The sequence below is a fragment of the Octodon degus genome, unplaced genomic scaffold (genome assembly GCF_000260255.1).
Source record: "Octodon degus isolate 3935 unplaced genomic scaffold, OctDeg1.0 scaffold00035, whole genome shotgun sequence".
Lineage (NCBI taxonomy): Eukaryota > Metazoa > Chordata > Mammalia > Rodentia > Octodontidae > Octodon > Octodon degus.
Window position 1 is genome coordinate 9,827,590 of NW_004524611.1, and position 19,138 is coordinate 9,846,727.

At 35.6% G+C, this 19,138-nt stretch overlaps 1 protein-coding gene across 1 annotated transcript in view; it reads right to left on the bottom strand.

The window, feature by feature from the left end:
- LOC111816575 (autism susceptibility gene 2 protein-like) overlaps positions 1-19,138 on the bottom strand; it is a 589,696-nt gene that overhangs the window by 17,397 nt on the left and 553,161 nt on the right. Inside the window, exon 3 of the mRNA XM_023714307.1 lies at positions 1,025-1,126. Coding sequence (XP_023570075.1) covers positions 1,025-1,126 — 102 coding nt within the window. The remainder of the gene's footprint in view (positions 1-1,024; positions 1,127-19,138) is intronic.

The window sequence follows — 19,138 nt, forward strand, 5'->3', positions numbered from 1 at the left end:
ACTAAGAAGAATATATGCAGTGTATTATTTGTTGAAACTGTACTTCCGATTTGATTTGAAACTGTCTCATTGCTATCTGTTTATCAATAAAATTTAAAAAAAAAATAAAAAAAGTTTTTCTCTACGTCACTCATTTTACAATGTTGCTTTCAGAGTGCTGATATCATGTCAGATAAGGGGAGGAAGGCAGAAGAGTACAAAAGAGGCAAGCAGTTTAAGGAAAAGCAGAGGGCATATCCATGGTAGGTCACCTAGAGGCAGGTCTCATTGGCTGATATGAACCTCCAAAAGTAAGGTTTGCTCTCTGAAAGTTTACCCCATAGAAACTGGGTAGCAAATTTAATTCCTTATCTCCCAAGTAAATGGCCAGGATTAGTCATCCCTTCTACAGGAAAAACAAAACAAAAAAACATGACACAAAGGTATTGTTACTACTTTCCAGAATGAAGAAATTATAGAAGGCCCACAACTAATACCATCTCCCATTCCTAACACTAATAAAATATGAACACTTACTTTGTAATCTGTTGTTTCTAAGGAAACAGATACTTCCACCTACTCTTTAATCTGTTCAAATCCATTTTAGGGCAATTAAGACTCAGGACATATGAGAACTTGTACTGTAACGTCATGTACCTCGGTAGTGTCCCAAATTTTCTGATCAAGAAGATTATGGGGCCAAAGAGGAAAGTGATCGATGACGTAGAGTGGGCCTAAGGAGAGTCACATGGGGAGAAGACACTCTCTCAGGCATTCACAGAGAGCACATTGGCCAAGCAATGGCCGTGACTCATCCACATGGCTGCAATATACAATTTAGAATGACACTACAACTATGGGGTACAAAAATACATATACCAAAAAAGTCTAAGCTGTAATATTTGGGCACACATAGTGATCAAAGGTAGGAGGAATGATGTGAGTAAGAATGAACCAGCAGTCTGCTCTAGTGGCTTTAATTTCTTTCTGTTTTTTTTTTTTCTGTTGTTGTTTATTTGTTTGTTTGTTTTGTTTTTTAACTTACATCGCTGAGCCTTTCACGAGAGCTGCTCCGATGGAAACCTTTGGATTCTGCACTGGCGCTTTCGCTGTCACTGTCCCTGCAGCTGTTCTGCCCTGGCTTGAGCTAAAAGAAAAAGAACAAAATGAAAAAAATCAGTGGTCTCCTGACACAAATGTTTCTTAGCTCCTGATCTGTGACCCTTCTCAGTAGTGAACAACTCAAGGACCTGATCTCTAACATTCTCAGTTTCTAAACAGTGTGAGGCAAGCTGCCACAGGAAAAAACATGGAGAGTAAGATAAGCAATAACACCTACCATGAAATGTTATGTAGGTAAAAGAATGAACATCCTTAAATAAACAATTTATCCAAACTCCATACTTGGCAAAGTAGATTTTCCTCAGATTTCTTTTCTTCTGTTCCATTATGATTTTTTTTCCAAGAGAAAGACCAAAAACATTAAGTAAAGCCAGATTTATCTAGTATGACTTCCCACCCTATTCATTCTGTTCTCTTCTCAAATAAACAAGAAATTAAGGCAAAAACAAAGACTTTCTCCTAGGAGAAAATGGTAAGGCATTGTCATGTTATCTTTCAATCTTTAAGAAGATGATTAGTGACTGTGTTTTTTCACAACATTCTGAAAATCTATTGCAAGATGTTTAAAGTTACCAATTAATACCCACAGCATAAATTAAATTAGTACTCATTCAACAGACAAACATCAATGATACATGGTTAGGCTGGTCCTAAGCACTAGAAAGAGGGTGCTAAATTTAAAAGAAAGGAGATGGGAAGGGCAGAGGAGACAGAAAAGAAAAATCTATGACATTACAATCTACTGATTTCTACAATTCACTACTCAACTGTTTCTCATTTTCATGATCTTCTACAGATTTAGACTTCTTTAATTTTCTTTTAAAGATAAACAAATATACAGAATCTAAAATCCATGACTCTGTATGATACTATAAAGCCTATTATATATATATATATATATATATATATGAACTACATTTTCAGACATGAAACTATGCCATGACTATCACCTATTTATCTTGTTCTCATTTTGGCAAGACAAAGTCAAATACAACAAAACTAGAAAATCTACAAAAAGGTAAACCAAAAAGTAGCCAGTTAACATTTGGAGAAATGATTTCTGAAGCCTCAACTCAAATGGACTGAGCTCATATGGCTGAGATGAAAATGGGAGAGACACTCCTGGGGTGAGAAAGGTAGGAGGCAGAAACAGTCATAGCATACAGCAGGAAAGACCAGGTGTCTCATCTGAAAACATGCTCCCCTTTTGTGAGAAAATAGGAAGAAACAGAGAAGGGCACATGATGAGAAAACAGAAAACCTCACAACACAATCTCAATTTCTAGGCAAGATGGGATTCAAAGAGCAGAACACACAATATATAGCTAACTGCCTACAGATTTTCAAGTAGATCTAAAGCCAAGGGGTAAAAAGTCAAGATGAATGAAGAGTATGAATTAACATTTCTTGCACTTTTAGCTAATATTCTTCTTTAATGACTGAAGTTTACAACATCCAGAAATTGTCCAATTCCCAGGACAGAGGATCCTTTTTTTTTTTGCATTCTATGTCCCTCCAAGTCTTTCTTACCATTTTCCTCTAAAATCTCTTTTTCCAGGAAATCTTTTAGAATGACTTCCAGAAAATTATGCTAACTTTACTTTCTCCTCCTCAACCCTTTAGAACTTAGGCTTCTCCTAAGTTGATATTAAACTTACTAATTTCTAAGTTATTAAAAGTTTTTTGAGCTTTTGTTAATTAGTATAGAATAAAAGGTTAGAATAGTGTCCTTTTAAATTTTCACCTTTACACTTAAAAACGAAATTTCATTTACAATGAACACCACCACCTTCTCTATACTTAAATATCTGAAGTTCATTCCTGCCTTGCGGTTTTTCATATCAGATTGTCTCTATGCAGGATTTTTATCTTCATATTTTCAATATACCTGAAATCATGTTTCTTAAAGTTAGGTACTGTGTCTTCCCATATGATATATGAAAGGCTCTGTCTATATTTATTTTTCAAAACACTTGAATTTTCAGCATGTTATTCTTAAATGCCTTTGATAACTGTGATATATTTTTAAGTTCAAAGAGGCTTTTTGCTAAATATAGTTATTCTGATAATAAAATCTGCATATAGAATGGAACCTCTAATTCATAAGACATATCAAAAATCACACTGCATTGGATCTAAGTTAAGTATAAGTGGGCAGAACTACCTCCATGATATGAATGAAGAAACAAATTGATGTACTGAAAAGTAGACAACACTCCAGGACTATATACTTTCTCTCTATTGCCCATTGTTCTATTTGTTTTAATTTTTGGAGTCTCATTCAGATGTTTACACTAACATGGAAATAAAGATCTTGCAGTATACCAGTGCTGTCTACAAACATATGATACTCAACTATATTCTTAAAAAAAGACTCTTGTTAAGTAGTAGATGATATCATTAAAGAGATGTTCATAAAAATTCATTTTCCCAACCTAGATGAGAAATACATGTGCAGTGGGAAAGCAAGAATGTGAGAGCAACTAGGTTTTGCCTAGTACCCAACTGGTTAACAGACCTGGACAGGGCATTTGCTCCTTTCTCATGATTCTTCATGAAAGGAAAATGATATTTTGAACAAGGCCCAAACAACAGACTTCTGTGGCCCTAACAAAAAATTATCTGGCTAAATGCTAATCTAGGCTAAGGGCAAAACCCTAAAAGGACTGAGAGAAAGTAGCCTGTTAGCATTCCTAGTCCCCTGCCAACAAATGCATTTAAGTGAATTCTCTCCAGAGAGCTTTGCAAAAATCCACCCTTACGCTACTCCTTTCTCCTTCAAAGCCAGGCTCAAGTTTGAAGGAAATGTAGGATTTTAAGCTGTCAGACAGCTCAATATTTCAAAGACATGAACTGATTATAGTAAGTACTAAAGCTAAATCACAAGATTTCAAGCAAGACGTGTTCATTCCTAATCCCATGAGTATTATTTTCAAACTGGCATTTTCAAACACATTCAGTGGATCATGTGGGGTTGCATGACAAAAATCACAAAACTAGAACAAGTTTTAGGTCTTCACCTAAAAGGCCTAGAAAACCTACAATCAAGAGACTTTTCAAAGGTCAGGTATTGGTTTAAACCAATACCTGGTTTAAAGACCTAAGAAAAATCAGTTACGTGCAATGATTTGTCAGATCACCAATGGTAGATACTGTAAGAATTCTATAGCTATAATAGATACAATAGGAGCTCTTGTTGTACCTTTAGTAGTTCAGGACTTTATTTTAAAAATACTGCAACCCATTCTTTAATTTTTCCTCCACTACAATACTGTATAATGTAAACACCAAAGTTAGAATAAAATAGAATGAAAGGAAGTATGTGGTATGAGAGGGACAAAATATATTCATAAGAAATTGCTTTTATGAAATGTAAGAAGTTAATTTATTAGATTTCATTGTCAAAAATATGCTCCAAGCCTGCCCTATCAGCCCCGCCCCCAGGTCCTGCTGAGATGGCAATTGAGACTGGGTGTGGTGGCGCGTGCCTATAATCCCAACACTTGGGAGGCTGTAAACAGGAGAATCACTATGAGTCTGATCTAGTAGTGAGCCCCTGAACACCCTGTAGAACCTTCCCTAAAATATAAGTAAATTAAAAAATAAAAATTTAAAAACATTTTTAAAAATGCTCCAAATGCTGACACTATAATCTCATTACAAAATTAGCTGTCATTAATGAATAACTATAAAAATAATGCTCCATGGTTTTATCACTACTAATGAACATGGAACAAAGTCCCAGCAGCCTGGATCGCATGAATCTGGAACACTTCTTGTTTCTATTTTTTAAAGAGAGTATAAAATAATATTAAGACAGAAAAATTACAAGTGATACAGAATTTCACTTAATAAAGTAACAAAAATTTCACAGTATTTGTTTTAATACATAGTGTTGTCTTCCAACAAGTTATTCATATAACCATATACATGCATGTAAAACTGGAAGAAAAAAGGAAAAAAGAAGTGTATAAGAAATTAAGAGAAAAAGTACAAACAATTGAAAAGGAAGACAAAACAAATCAAGTATTATTTTCTCCTTTCCATAGACCTGCAAAAATGCACAGTACAGTGGTACAAACCATCCTGCTTACATACATAGAACACTTCTTTACACATCTGTCAATCATTTGTGTCTGAGTATGTCATTCTTTTCAGTTTAGATATGAAAATTCAGGGAGCTGGGGAGACAGCATGGCAGTCTATGAGCCTGCCTGGCAAGAGCAAGGTTCCGAGTTTCATCCCTAGTACTGCATGTCATGCTGGCCCTACACCATGCTGGCCACTGAAACTGGTTGTGGTGGTGTACGCGTGTAATCCCAGTGCTGGAGAGGTTGAGACAGGTGGAACACCACAAGTTCAAGCGGTGCAGTAAAACCATATACCAAAATAATTAATTAATTTAAAAAACTAGAAATGGAAAATTCAAAAAACATGCTAGATGCCATTATCTATCACCCAAAATTTGTAGAAGAATAAATTATGTTGAGATGTTATCTATGTTCACAACTCAGAGGAATGATATGAATTATGCAATCCAATATAAGAATATGTCCAAAAGTAATCTCCTTCCAGGCTTTTCACTCCTCAAAGCAGTGTATATCCTATTTTAGCATTCCAAAGTTTCCTGTAGGGACATAAATGAACTCTACAACAACTTGAAACATGCCAATGAGCTCTAAACTATCTTGTACACATTAATTTTACAAATGACTGCATCTAATTTTCATACTGTCATCTAACATTTGATCACATCTATCTTTGTAAATTTCCTTCTTCTTGTCTAATACTCTCCCATCCATTCTCATAGCACCTTTTTACTTTTATCTGTTTTAAGATTTTGTATATTAGGGAAAATACATTTATCTGAGCCTGGCTTATTTTGCTTAAGATGATCTTTAGATTCACCTATTTTCCTGCAAATAATAGAAATTTGTTCTCTTTATGGGAAATATTCATATACGAGTCCACCAAAAATATATACATATTTTAGAAAGAGAAAAACTACGATTTTTCCAAGAGATAGTATTAATCTCAAATGAAGGAATGAACCTAGAGGATGTCATATATCACAGAAAACCAACCACACTGCCAGCCCTTAGAGAAGAAACTGAAAATATAAATGCAGCAATATCAATGACCACTGTACTCTTTTAAGACTCTGGAAGCTAATGGCTACCAATTTGAGCATCTCTTCTAATTGCAGAGGCCCAAAGTATTGTATTAATATCATGCTGTCTCAAAAATTTAGTATAAATATTTACATGTATTTCTTTTTGTGATGTACATAGACATTCTCTCTTTCTGTTCCTGTCTCAGCCTCTCTGTTTCTCTCTCTCTCTCTCTCTCTCTCTCTCTCTCTCTCTCTCTCTCTCTCTTTATCTATTCATTTACTGATGAGCACATAGGCTGGTTATATATCTTAGCAATTGAAATTGTACCAAAAAAGGGGGGTGGGGGAGCGGCAAATAGCACGGCAGATTAAAATACCTGCAAGCAGGGGGAAGGGCCGGAGGTTCATCCCTGGGCCTACTATGCTGGTCCCGCCCCCTGGGGCATGATGACACAGCAATTGAGACTGGAGACTGGGTGTGGCGGTGCCTGCCTGTAATCCCAGCTCTCGGGAGGCTGTAAACAGGTGGATCACTATGAGTCTGATCTAGTGGTGAGACCCTGAACACCCTGTAGACCCTTCCCTAAAATAAAAATTAAAAAAAGCATGAGTGTATAAAAAGCCATACAGCATGATGATCTTAATTCCTTGAGATATATATGAAATAGTGGTATAACACTGTTACATGGTAGTTTTATTTTTCCTTGTTGAAAAATGTCCATACTAATTTCCACAGTGCTAATCTAGGATTCCACTAACAGTATAGAAGGGTTCTTTCCCCTTACACACACACCTGCATTCTTGCCAGTATTTATTGTTTTTCATATTCTTGATGATAGCCAGTTTGACTAGGGCGAGATGGAACTGTAATATAGTTTTGACTGGAATTCCCCTTTTGGTCTTTGGAAAGTCATTTATCTGTATTAATGATGTTTCTACATAAACAAATAAAATTGTAAAGATAGTTATGCTACAAGCTTGAAAACAAAAAAATATTGAAATGCCCCCCTATGCCCAACACAGATATAGCGGAATGTTGCTACTCAATAGTAATTGGCTCAGGAGACATAACAAATACCAATGATGAGTAAAAACCCAATATTTTTTTTTTTACTGTAAATGGCACTGAATTATGAAGCAATCAACACTGACAAGTTCTAATTTGTGTGTCAATTCCCGAAAAAAAAAAAAAGTACCAGAGCAAAATTAGATTATGTGTTCTCATTTCTGAGAGCTGAATTAAGTAAGGTTCTACTGCTTTTCAAAAGAATCACTGCTCTCCATATTTGGCCAAGAGTATATTATAACACATAACTTAAGAACATGAAGGTAAGAGAAGGAAGTATATAAAAGTAGTGCCTGATCTATAACTCAAGATTCAATCCACACTTAGGTACTATTCTGAGGTTGAACTAAGATGTCAAAGGCACAATAAAACACTTGACTATTCATTTTGGACCAAAAGTGTGTCTAAACTATAAAGAAAAATAACATGCAGTAGTAGGATTAAAGGGAAAAATTGAAATGAACAGAAGGTATTTGGTATTCCTTTGGTTTAACTGGGGACTAAAAAGATAAATCTGTTTTCAAATAGACTCAAAAATTCATACACAATACACATATGTGATGCAAAAAATAATCTGATGACAAAATTGACTCCTTTAGCACAATTTCTAGTTCTCTGAAAAAGAGATTTTGATTATCAAAAAGAAAATTTCAAACAATGTCATTCAGTTTTTTCAAGGATGAATATTAAGTTAAAAAATACAGAAAACATGTTTTTCTTAAGAAGACATGTTTCCAAAAACTTTTTAAATAACCTAGCCATCCTCAAAATAAGCACCACTCTCAAACATAAAATGTTTTATGTCTCCACATCACACCTCTCCCCTTCTGTTCTTCTATGAAAAAAAATAGAAATAAGGGTTTGCGGAAAGAAGATAAGCTTAGAAGATCTTGGCAAAGGCAGGGAAGAAAGGAAGGAAAAAACAAAGGTAGAAAAGGGAGGGAAGAAAGGAAAGAGGGAAGGAGAACTGCCACATTTCATGAAATACTTTCTAAACTCTGAAGGGTGTAAAATATAAAAGAGGTGAAGAATTAAGTATCAAACATCTTCGATTTCTAACATGTACTGAGATCATCAAAAGAAAAACGATGATACCTATCTCCCAAGATAAGAACACAATACATCAATAAAGCAGTATTTAAAATAAAAATTTTGACAGCAAATTTATTTTCAGATTCCCGCTGTTTTAATCAAGTTTATTTCAACTTGTCACAGATTAAGCTCTTACCAAAGCTAAGACACCTCCTCTCTTCAGTATAATCTCAGTAGCTCCTATTTCACTAAATTTATCATCAACTAATGGTGATTCCATAAAAGGCTCTATTATTTCCATGAGTACAGAACTGAACTGGTGTGGCCAAGTACTAAAGTCAGCGTTTTTGAAAAACATGCAGAAATTTCACAGGTAGGTGGGGACCCAAAATACATGTTCTACAATACTTGAAATTCGATTATGAACTTAACAGAGCTCACCAAAAATTCATACCCTGAAACCTTAACATTCATAACTTCAGAACATGATTTAATCTGGAGACAGACTCTTTAAAGAGGTATTTAAAAGAAAGCCCCTGGGGTGGTGCCATGTTTTGAATGTATCTTCCAAAGTTCATAGTCACAAAGTGCACTGTTAATGCAATGAAGCATTAAGAGGTGACTGGTCACAAAAGCTCTACCCTCAACAACAGATTAATAGCCTTATCTGGGGAGCAAGTTGGTTACTGGAGAGTAAATGTGTGGTATTACCCTCTCTGTCTGCCTTGTGTGTGCTCACCTCATCTCTCAGACTTTTTTTTTTTTTTTTTGGCAGAACCAGGTATTGAACTCAAGCCCTTGTGCTTGTCAGACAAGCGCTTATTCTACTGAGCCATCTCCCTGGCCCCTCTCAGATGTTTTGTTGAGCTTGGGCCCTCCAGATGCTGGTATCAGGCTCTTGGATTTTTAGTCTGCAGAACCATGAGCAGCCAAAAAAACTTGTACTGTTTCAATTTTCCAGTCTGTCAGATTCTATTTTAGTAGCACCATGGACAGACAAGCACCAAAGCAAATCAAGAGAGCACCCAGCAAGAAGGTACCCATGCACAAGGCAGCAGAGAGGACTCAAGAGACAGCAAGTGGGATAATGCCTCAGTTTTTGTCTTGCATGTTTCAGAACTGTAGGCAAATGAATTTCTGATTTTTTTTAAGCTAAATACTCTTTGGAGTTTACTTATGATTGTTTAGCAAAATAATACAATCCTTTTCTTAATGGTAGTAGCCTGGCTATTATTCCCACCTTAGAAAAGAAGCCAATAAAATAAAAACAATACATCTAGTTACCTTTCTATTTCTTTGTTCCTTTTTTAAGAAATTTAGAAAAACTTCGTATTTGCTGTTACCCATTCTCTCATTCTCTGGTTAATGACTAAGTCTTCTGCCCCAGTCTTGTGCCCCTGTCCTAACACTGTTCTGTCAAGCTCAACGCTGGACTGTCAAAAGCTCTTACGGAGCCAGATACAGGAGACACACAACACCATCACAATAGTTTAAAGTGGAAATCAAACTAATGTAATGTTAAAGGAAACATGTCCTATGTATTTGTACCTTGTTTAAATGAATATGGATAATGTAATAAATGCTACATTTTAGTTTAGAATTCTGCATTCCTTGAAAGTTTTGTTCTTCTTTTTTCTTGGTACTAAGGATTGAACCCAAGCCCTCAAACACACTAGATAAGCATTCTGTAACTGAGATACATCACCATTCTTTTTTTTTTTATTATTATTCTAAGGAAGGGTCTACAGGGTATTCAGGGTCTCACTACTAGATCAGACTCATAGTGATCCACCTATTTACAGTCTCCCAAGAGCTGGGATTACAGGCATGTGCTACCACACCCAGTCTCAATTGCTGTTTCAGTGTACCCTGGAGGCGGGGCTGGCATGGTAGGCCCAGGGATGGAACCCCTGGCCCCTGCCCCTGCTTGCAGGTGCTTTAATCTGCTGAGCTATTTGGCCGGCCCTCTACTTTTTATTTTGACACAAGGTCTTGCTAAATCACCAAACCAGAAACAAATTTGCAATCCTTCTGTCTCTGCCTCTTGAGTTGCTGGGACTACAGAAATACCACATCCAGCTCCATGAGATTATCTGATAGGCTGAGGTGGTATATAAGAGCTGGCTATTAACCTGCTAGGCTTTCTTTCCTATTTATGATTCTGCCCCTTATTTCAAGAAGCCTCATTTACACATATCCTGATGTCCCTGCTCAACATGAAGGCTCTATAGAGATTGACCATATTTTCCAATGCTCAATAGACCCAAATAGGGTTGAGTACACATACCTGTGGCACAGTCCATTCTTAAAAGTATGGGCCAAGAGAACAGACCAAGAGGAAGTGGGGTAGAGAATACTGGGGCTAGATACAGTGTCCCAGATATTCGGTAGCATGGCATAGAAGAGACATAGCTGAGTTTCAAATGGGTAAATGTTTAAGCTATAAAATTCCTCCACTCTAGGAATGCAAGTGGCTTTAGAAGGGTCAGCAGGTTCAATCTCCTGTGTGTCGTGCCAGCCCCAGTCCTGGGGCACATTGAGATGGCAATTGAGACTGGGCATAGTAGCAGGCACAGGTAATCCCAGTGCATGGCAGGCTGAACACAGGAGGATCACTACAAGTCCGATCTGTATCGTGACACCCTGTAGACCATATACTAAACAGAGAGAGAGAGACAGAGAGAGACAGAGAGAGAGACAGAGAAACAGAGAGAGAGAGAGAGAGAGAGAGAGAGAAAGAGACAGAGACAGAGAGAAAGAGACAGAGAGACAGACAGAGAGACAGAGAGACAGAGTGAGAGACAGAGTGAGAGACAGAGATAGAGACAAAGACAGAGGAGATAGCTCAGTAGAATAAGCTCTTGCCTAGCAAGCACAACGGCCTGAGTTCAATCCCCAGTTCCACAAAAGAAACAAAAGAAAAGAAAAGATCAAAATAAGGATCATTTTTGCCTGGCTTTTAAAGGCAGTATCAGTCATAAACAACCCCAACATTGTTCCCACCTTATTGGTACATCAGTAGCTCCTGACACAGTTAACTACTCTTTCATCCTGGAATTATTTTGTTTCACTCCTGCTTTTTCTCTTATTACTAACCAGTTCTTATCGATCTCCTACTGGATACTCCACATCTCCCCAACTAGTAAAGTGAAAATGCCCCAGGGGACAGTCCTTATATCTCTTTCTTTTCCAATCCATATTTAGTTCTCTAGATGATTTCATCCAGTTTCCTAGTTTTCATATTACATATGTGCTGCTCATGCCTAGTCTATATCTTTGGATCCAATTTGTTTGTAGAATTCAGAACTTGTAAATCCAAATATACTAATTTTACTTTGATACATGATAAGTATTTCAACTTTAATAAAATCAAAGACAATATTTCAAATTACTATTAAAGAAAACTTCCCCATTTCAATGGCTTCAGGTCTTTCATAGTTACCACAGTGCTCAAAACTATCATCATCTCTAGTCTGGATCATTACATATTTGGATCTAATCTTCTGTGTCCCAGCCCTGCGCTTCAATGCATCTGAGCTAAGAGGCCAGAAAGGTCCTATAAAACAGTAAGTCAATACATGTCCTAATTCTTACCAAAACCTTCTGACATTTTACCATCTTCATCTTCAGAGTAATGGCTGAGATTATTGCAATGTCCTACACGGCAAACCCCCCTCTATTTGTCTCTCCCATTATTCACTCCATAGGAGTTCACAGGTATCCTCATTGTTCTTTAAGAAAGCCAACTATATTTTCAACTCCTGCCCTTTGCATTTGCTAACTCTATGTGAAATGTTCACCCTCAGAAGGCCAGAAGTGTTATAACCTCTCTCCCTTAGATATTTATTTAAATGGTACTTTAGTAATGAGGACTTCCAAAATGCCCCTATTTACAATTGTAACACTGCTTCCACTTAACATCTTTCAAGTTGTTACAAATTTCACTTAATTTGCTTATTGTTTGTCTCTCTCAAACTCATACCACACACTAAAACTAGATTAGAAGGTGCATGAGAACTGATTTTTTTTTTTTTTTTTTTTTTTTTGGTACAAGGAATGAAACTCATGACCTTGAACTTGCCAGGCAGGTACTATGCCACTGAGCTACATCCCCAGCCTGAGAACTGAGGTTTTTAAACTATTTTCTTCACTACTATATCTCTAGAGATTAATACAGCACCCAGAAGTTATTTGATAAATATTTAATCAATATATATAATCTTTTAACTTTTACTATATTAAGGTAATCATGAAAATAACCTACAGAATGGCCCTTGCACTATGATGAACTAGTGTAACTGAGTCATAAAAATCCAGTTTGCTAATACAGGGAAATAAAGAAAGCAAAAAATCAGTTTCATGAAAATTGAACATGAAGTGAACACAATGCACTGGTTAACTTTGGGCTTAGTGATCATAACAAATCAGCCTTTCAGATTCTCTGTTCTTTCTAATTCACTACCACTGATTTTGTTCTCAAAACAGTGATCATATATATTTTATTTAGAGTCAGATCTTATAAAATAAAGAAGAGTAGCATATAATTACAATTCATTTAAGAAATCTTCATGCTAGCATTTGAGGATTTTAAAACTACTTGTTGAAAAGAAGGTCAAAACCATTACTAAGAAATGTAAATAGTTCTCTTTATATCATATACATTTACAGAAGAGATTGGCCCTTTCAAGCAATTTGGATAACATGAAGCATTTAAATATCCTATTCATGTTACCTACTAACAAGTTATTAAAATTACTTTTATTTTGTTAAAAATCAATAAGCAAAAAATCTTCTTGAATACAATGATAGCAACTTTAGAGCTATATGCTATCAAACACTGCTCAATATTAATAGCGATCTTTATTAAAGCAACTCAACTAGTCATGTAAATATATACTATATAATCAAATGGTTAAGTTCTTAAGTGAGGTGTTTTTATGGAAAAATAACATTTTTCTTATTGTATTGCAAAAATATGGTTATTGTGACCTTTGGTATCAGCAAACTCCACTTAGCAATAGGCTATGCTCCTAGAAACAAGAGAACTACCTCGTGACTTAGTAGTTACAAAGGAATGACCACCAGGGTATTCTTTACAGCCTCTGCCCTAAGTGATTTAATATACATTACCAATCTGGCTGGTGAGGAGCTTGTATTAGAGATTCCAAATTGCTAACAAACTTCATTTCTAGGCAATAAGTGATTTTCACATGGTTTCTAAAAACTAAAAGTAATAAACAAAATCTCTTATTTTTAATCTGGGGAAAGTATATTTAGGGAATGAGGTAATCCAAATTTAATAAGGACCAAGTCAGATAGAAGATTTTTACACAAAAAAATCACAAATTTTGCAACTATCATTAATTCTTAGCCGAAAAATATAGATAGCATTTCACCAAGATAGAGAAAGATACTCACACAAGTAAAATTTCTGAATTTTGGAATGATTTTGATTGATTTAAATAATCTTATAAGGGAAGAAGTTGGTAATTTTTCCTAAACAAACTCATAGATGAAAAGATAAAATATGTATCACGTAATTAGAAAAGGAATTAATTTCTGTGCCCTAAAAATAAAAGAAATATGCAATCTTTGTATGTTACTTCTAACCATCACATTTCAATAAATTAATCCATTATTTACTAATGCACACAATGAAAACTCAAAACAAGAGGAAGGCTATGCTGAATTGTTAAGTCATCAAAGTAAAAAGTTAAGGCTAAACCCAGCAAAAACAACATTTACAATCCTCAATGATTAATGTAATGCTAGTGAAAGCAGTAGGGAAAGTGCATCTTTAGAAGTAAAGACTGATAGGTTATGGCCCTAGTATGAATTGCTGAATTATTATGGTGCTCATCCAATATGGCTGAAGCCCTTAAAAAAGCGGCTTACTTTCCCGGAGGCCCCCTCCCCTCTTCTTCTCCAACTCAGCCCAGGGTGCAGTCTCCTTTCACCTTTGCCTCCACCTCAGGGAAGGCCCCAGTCAGCTCCTCAGTTATATCCAAACGTCCCCCTCAGGCTCCACCCCCCGGCGAAAGGCCATAGACGCCTCAGCTTCCCTTTGTTCCAATCCAGAGAATTCTTTATCTTCCCAAATTCTCTCCATGTCCTCCAAGATAATAAAGTTCCTTTCCCTTTATAATAAAGCCCCCTTCCCTTTTTCCTTCTGCCTGTTTCTCTGTTGCAACACCCTCAAAACCTATCAAAAACCTCAACTCTAAATGTCTAAGCTCTATCCTGTTCCCCAGTGAAAAATAATCAGCATGTACAAGGATGGTCTCACTGTTTTAATCACAAATTAATCCAGTTCTGTGATTATTCTCAACATATCATGGGGAAAATGGGGGAGGGTGGAGTGGAAGACACAGTATAATAATATCTGCAGCAGGTAAGAAAAAAGACAAAATTCAGCTATTTGGAACACTGTATGTTTTAAAATCATTTTTTACATACTCATGCCAAATCCCTTACACTCTAAACAGATCAAAGTTTTATAGATTATCCCTCAAAAAGGATAAGAAACACAAATTAATAACTATTTAAGCATTCTGTTTCATCATGATAACAAACAGATGGTTTTAATATTCTAGAGGCTAATTCCTGAACAATTAAAAACACAGCAAGACATTAACATCTAATGAAACATTTTAACTACCAGTATATGCATCTGCCATTAATTCCCACACAGTAAGGTCTTGGATCTCCTCAATCTGTTCTTTATTAAGGAAAGTTTTTCCACTCTGAATTTACTGAAGTAGAGAATTAACAACTGTTTTCAATCAGCAATCAGCAGGATATTTTGCCAATGTGTACTGAAACTACACTATCAGACTTAAATTTATTCTTACAACAGCTTTGATGTATATACTTTTTCAAATTAAGAACACATCCAAATTACAAATTAAGATTTTCCTTCCAAAATACAACACATTCTCTTTAATATATAACAGAAATACTCACTGAGCTACTACTCAAAAAGGTGTATATACTGAGCAACATAAATTTTTTCTTAAATTGCCCAAAATTGCCTAGTCTGAAGTTTCTATCACCATGGCAACATGGAAAGACAAATATCACAAGAACAGTAACAACTGGGCATTTTTTTCATTTCCACTAGGCTAGGACACTATGCCTAGTTGCTATGAAGCTGCTTTCCTATTTTCAATGATAATAATGTTGCTCACATTTGTCTACTAGTATGCAATTGTCCAATAACTGTATATACTTACCTGATTTAATCTTCACATAAGTCTTCTAAAGGAAATAAATGTTCATGTCTTCTGAACAATCTAAAAGCCAGACAGATGACACTTGAAAGTGGAGTGGCAAGCTGAGCATAGAATTTGACTGCCTGATTCCCGACTGAATGCTAGAACCGCTGCCCTTGAGACAGTGCGAACTGTTCTGCTCCTTAAGTAACAAGTTCCTAAACCAACAACTTATAACAACATAATTACTAATGTTTTAATGGTTAGTGAGGGCTCATGTGAATCCAACATCAAGCAAACAGGAAAAGGTATTACTGGGAATCCCAGGCAGGTCTTTATTCCAGAAGCTGTATTAATTTCAAAATATTATCCTGTCCTCCCAGGTGACATTATGATTCATGGGCAATGAAGACACATTACAGGTAACTGAAATGTGTCTCTCTGAGTAGATAACAATTTTAATATTTTCAGATTAGGAATCAAGCACTTAAAGCATTTGGCAAACCTGATATAATAAATATGCTATTTTTATAACAGAAGAAATTAAATAAATATGATCACATATCTTGATAATTTTATAAAAATGACTCAATTCTGAGTGACCAATACAAGATTTCATGAGATTGCACTTCTATGAAATCTAAGAGATAATTCTATAATACTATCTCAAATATCTTCACAGCATTACTTCATAACTGAAGTAGCCTTTTAACATAATTTTTAATTTTTTAAACATTTTATCACTACAAGTTTGCAGTACATACAATTTATAACTATCTTGAGGAGTAGTTAAATGTACATACTAGAGCTTCTTCCCTTATTTTTAGTCCCCTTCTTTTTCTCTCCCCTCTTCACTTCTCCAATTTTCCTATTCCATTTCTTAGTCTTTTTGAAATTATTAATCTTAGCTCCTATTGTCACATATGATGTTTACATTAATTGATATTAGGTTTTTGAACATGGCATATCTTCATTCTGCTTTTTTTCCCTTTCTCTTCCTCCTCATCCCTCACCCTTGTTCTCTTGGACCATTTTCCTATTGCAAGAGACCCTTGTCTCCTTCTATCCATCTTTTATTATTCTCTTTGTTTGTAATTTGCCACATTCAAATAAGAGATATCATATGGTATTTGAGATTGTATGTCTGGTTTACTTCACTTAACACTGTATTTTCCTGATGTATCTGTTTTCCTATATAGGTCTCAAATTTGTTATTCTTTACAGCTGGGTAGTATTCCATTATTTATAGATACCACATTTTCTTCATCCAATTGTCTGTTGATGGGTATAGAGGCTGCTTCCAGGATTTAGCTCTTACCAATGGTGCTCCTATAAACACTGGTATGCAAGTATCCCTGCAGTATGAAGTCTTAAATTCTTTGGGGGAAGATACCTAGCGGTAGGACCACTAAGTCATATGGAGATTCTAACTTCAGTTCTATAAGAAATCTCCATATTAATGTGCCTAATGGGGGCTGGGAAGATAGCTCAGTGGTCTAAGTGCCTGCCTGGCAAGCACAATGACCCAAGTTCAATCCCTGGTACCACATGCCATGCTGCCCCTGGAAACCTGGGTACGCTGAGCTATGTAGCCAGATCCTGTATAAACAAATAAAATAAAATAAAATGATTTGCCTAATGCTTGGACTAGTTTACACTCTCATCAACAATGAAGGAGGGTTACTTTGTCAACACAGGCTCATCAGCATAGGTTATTGTTTGATTTCTTAATGATGGGTATTCTTACCAGAGTATGGTGACATAATTTTTAAAATTTAATGATACAATTTTCACTACATTATTCACTTGAAGAATGAAGTCTGTGTTAAAATAATAAGGCAGAAAGTTTAATCAGCTAAAGGTAATTTTATTTCTTACTCAATATCCATAGCTACTAAGGAATTCTTATCTGATTTCTAATTTAGTTTTGAGTATTTACTGTATGATTATTACAGGACAAGGAGCACAAAAGAATGTAGGCTGACCCAGTTATGAAAAAGTTTGTGAAAGAAAGGGACTAGGACAACTCTGTGTGTGTCTGTGTGAATGTACTTACATGTTTTGAGGAAACAAAAAGCTGTAAAGACAAAAATACATACATGGAGGGCCAGGGAGATAGCTCAGTGGTCTGAGAACCAGCCTGGCAAGCACAAGGACCTGGGTTCAACCTGGGCTGCATGCCATGCCAGCCCTGGAACCCCAGTGCACCCTGCCAGCCCTGCAACTGGGTGTGGCGGTGCAGGCCTGTAATCTCTGGGCCGGGGAGGCTGAAATAGCAGGATCACTATGAGACTGAGCTGCGCTGTGAGACCCTGTACCAAACAAATCAATAAATAAAAGATTAAAAATAATAAAATACACATGGAAATGCCTGAGGGTTCATAGTTATTGGTAAAAGAAAAACAACAAAATAGTTTTGGGGAGGCTTTTTGCTACTTTAGAATAAAATCTTAATGATTTCTATAAACCAAAATGTTATAGGTGATTATATAAAGCTATCATAAAGAATTTTTAAATGTTGCATCTTTCTTAACAATCAGGTTACACATATTTCAAAAGGGATATGTGTCAAATAATTACAAAGAGAATAAGAGAATATTTTAATATAAGAATAAGAGAGCATATTGCAATAAATAGCTAGACATATATGTGGGAAGGAAATTCCAATTGGGAGACAGAAGACATATTTTTAGTGAATAATGTTCCATTCTTAAGCCTTAAAAAAGAATCCCTAAAGACACATTAAAAAGTCATTATATATTATATTTTCTACCTTCTTAAGAGAAAGGCAGAACGAGTCTGCACCTTTTTCTGTCTCTTTTTTTTTGGCAGTTCTTATGAAAATTCATAAGCCAGATGGCATTCAATAAATGTAAAGAGCTAAAGAATTTGGTTTTATAGAAAAACATCAATTAGCAAAGGAAAATTAGCAATTAAGCAATCATTATACAACATATATCAATATTACTAACGAGTGAGTATATTAACTAAAACTCTAACTCTTTTAAAACCAAATATATTTAAGAATTGCTACTTTAAATTGAAAGGCTTACCACTACTTTACTGCAGCTGTCCCTGGGGTTCGCACCATATTATCATCCCATTTTAACTATACCCTTTCTAGATCAAAGCAATGGACCTCTAGCCCACATCATTTCTTATTTCTATTCTAAAATTTTAAATCTATCCTCTTTTTTCATACATGCAATTGTGTTTGATCCTCTTGAACAAAACAACAGTACAGCCATAATACTGAAGCATAATTCTACAAACTACACAGTTAGGTCTATGCATTAATCCAATGAGAAGATCCAGCCATCAAGGATACAAACCCTGGTACAAAAAGCACCATAAAACATAGGGACAGATTGTGCAAAAACGGTCATATCCAATTATTTTTGCTGAGTCTCTAAATGAAGACGAGATCCTCCAAATTCAACAAGCATTACAAATAAAACCAGTAAGAGTCTCATGAATTTGCTAAGAGTACACTAAGCATACAGCACAGTGATATATTTGAAATGAGGATAGTGATCAAGAGAACCATCAATTATTTTAACATAGGAATCTATTTTTGAAAGCTGTTTCCATTAAAAGCTCTTGAATACCATATAT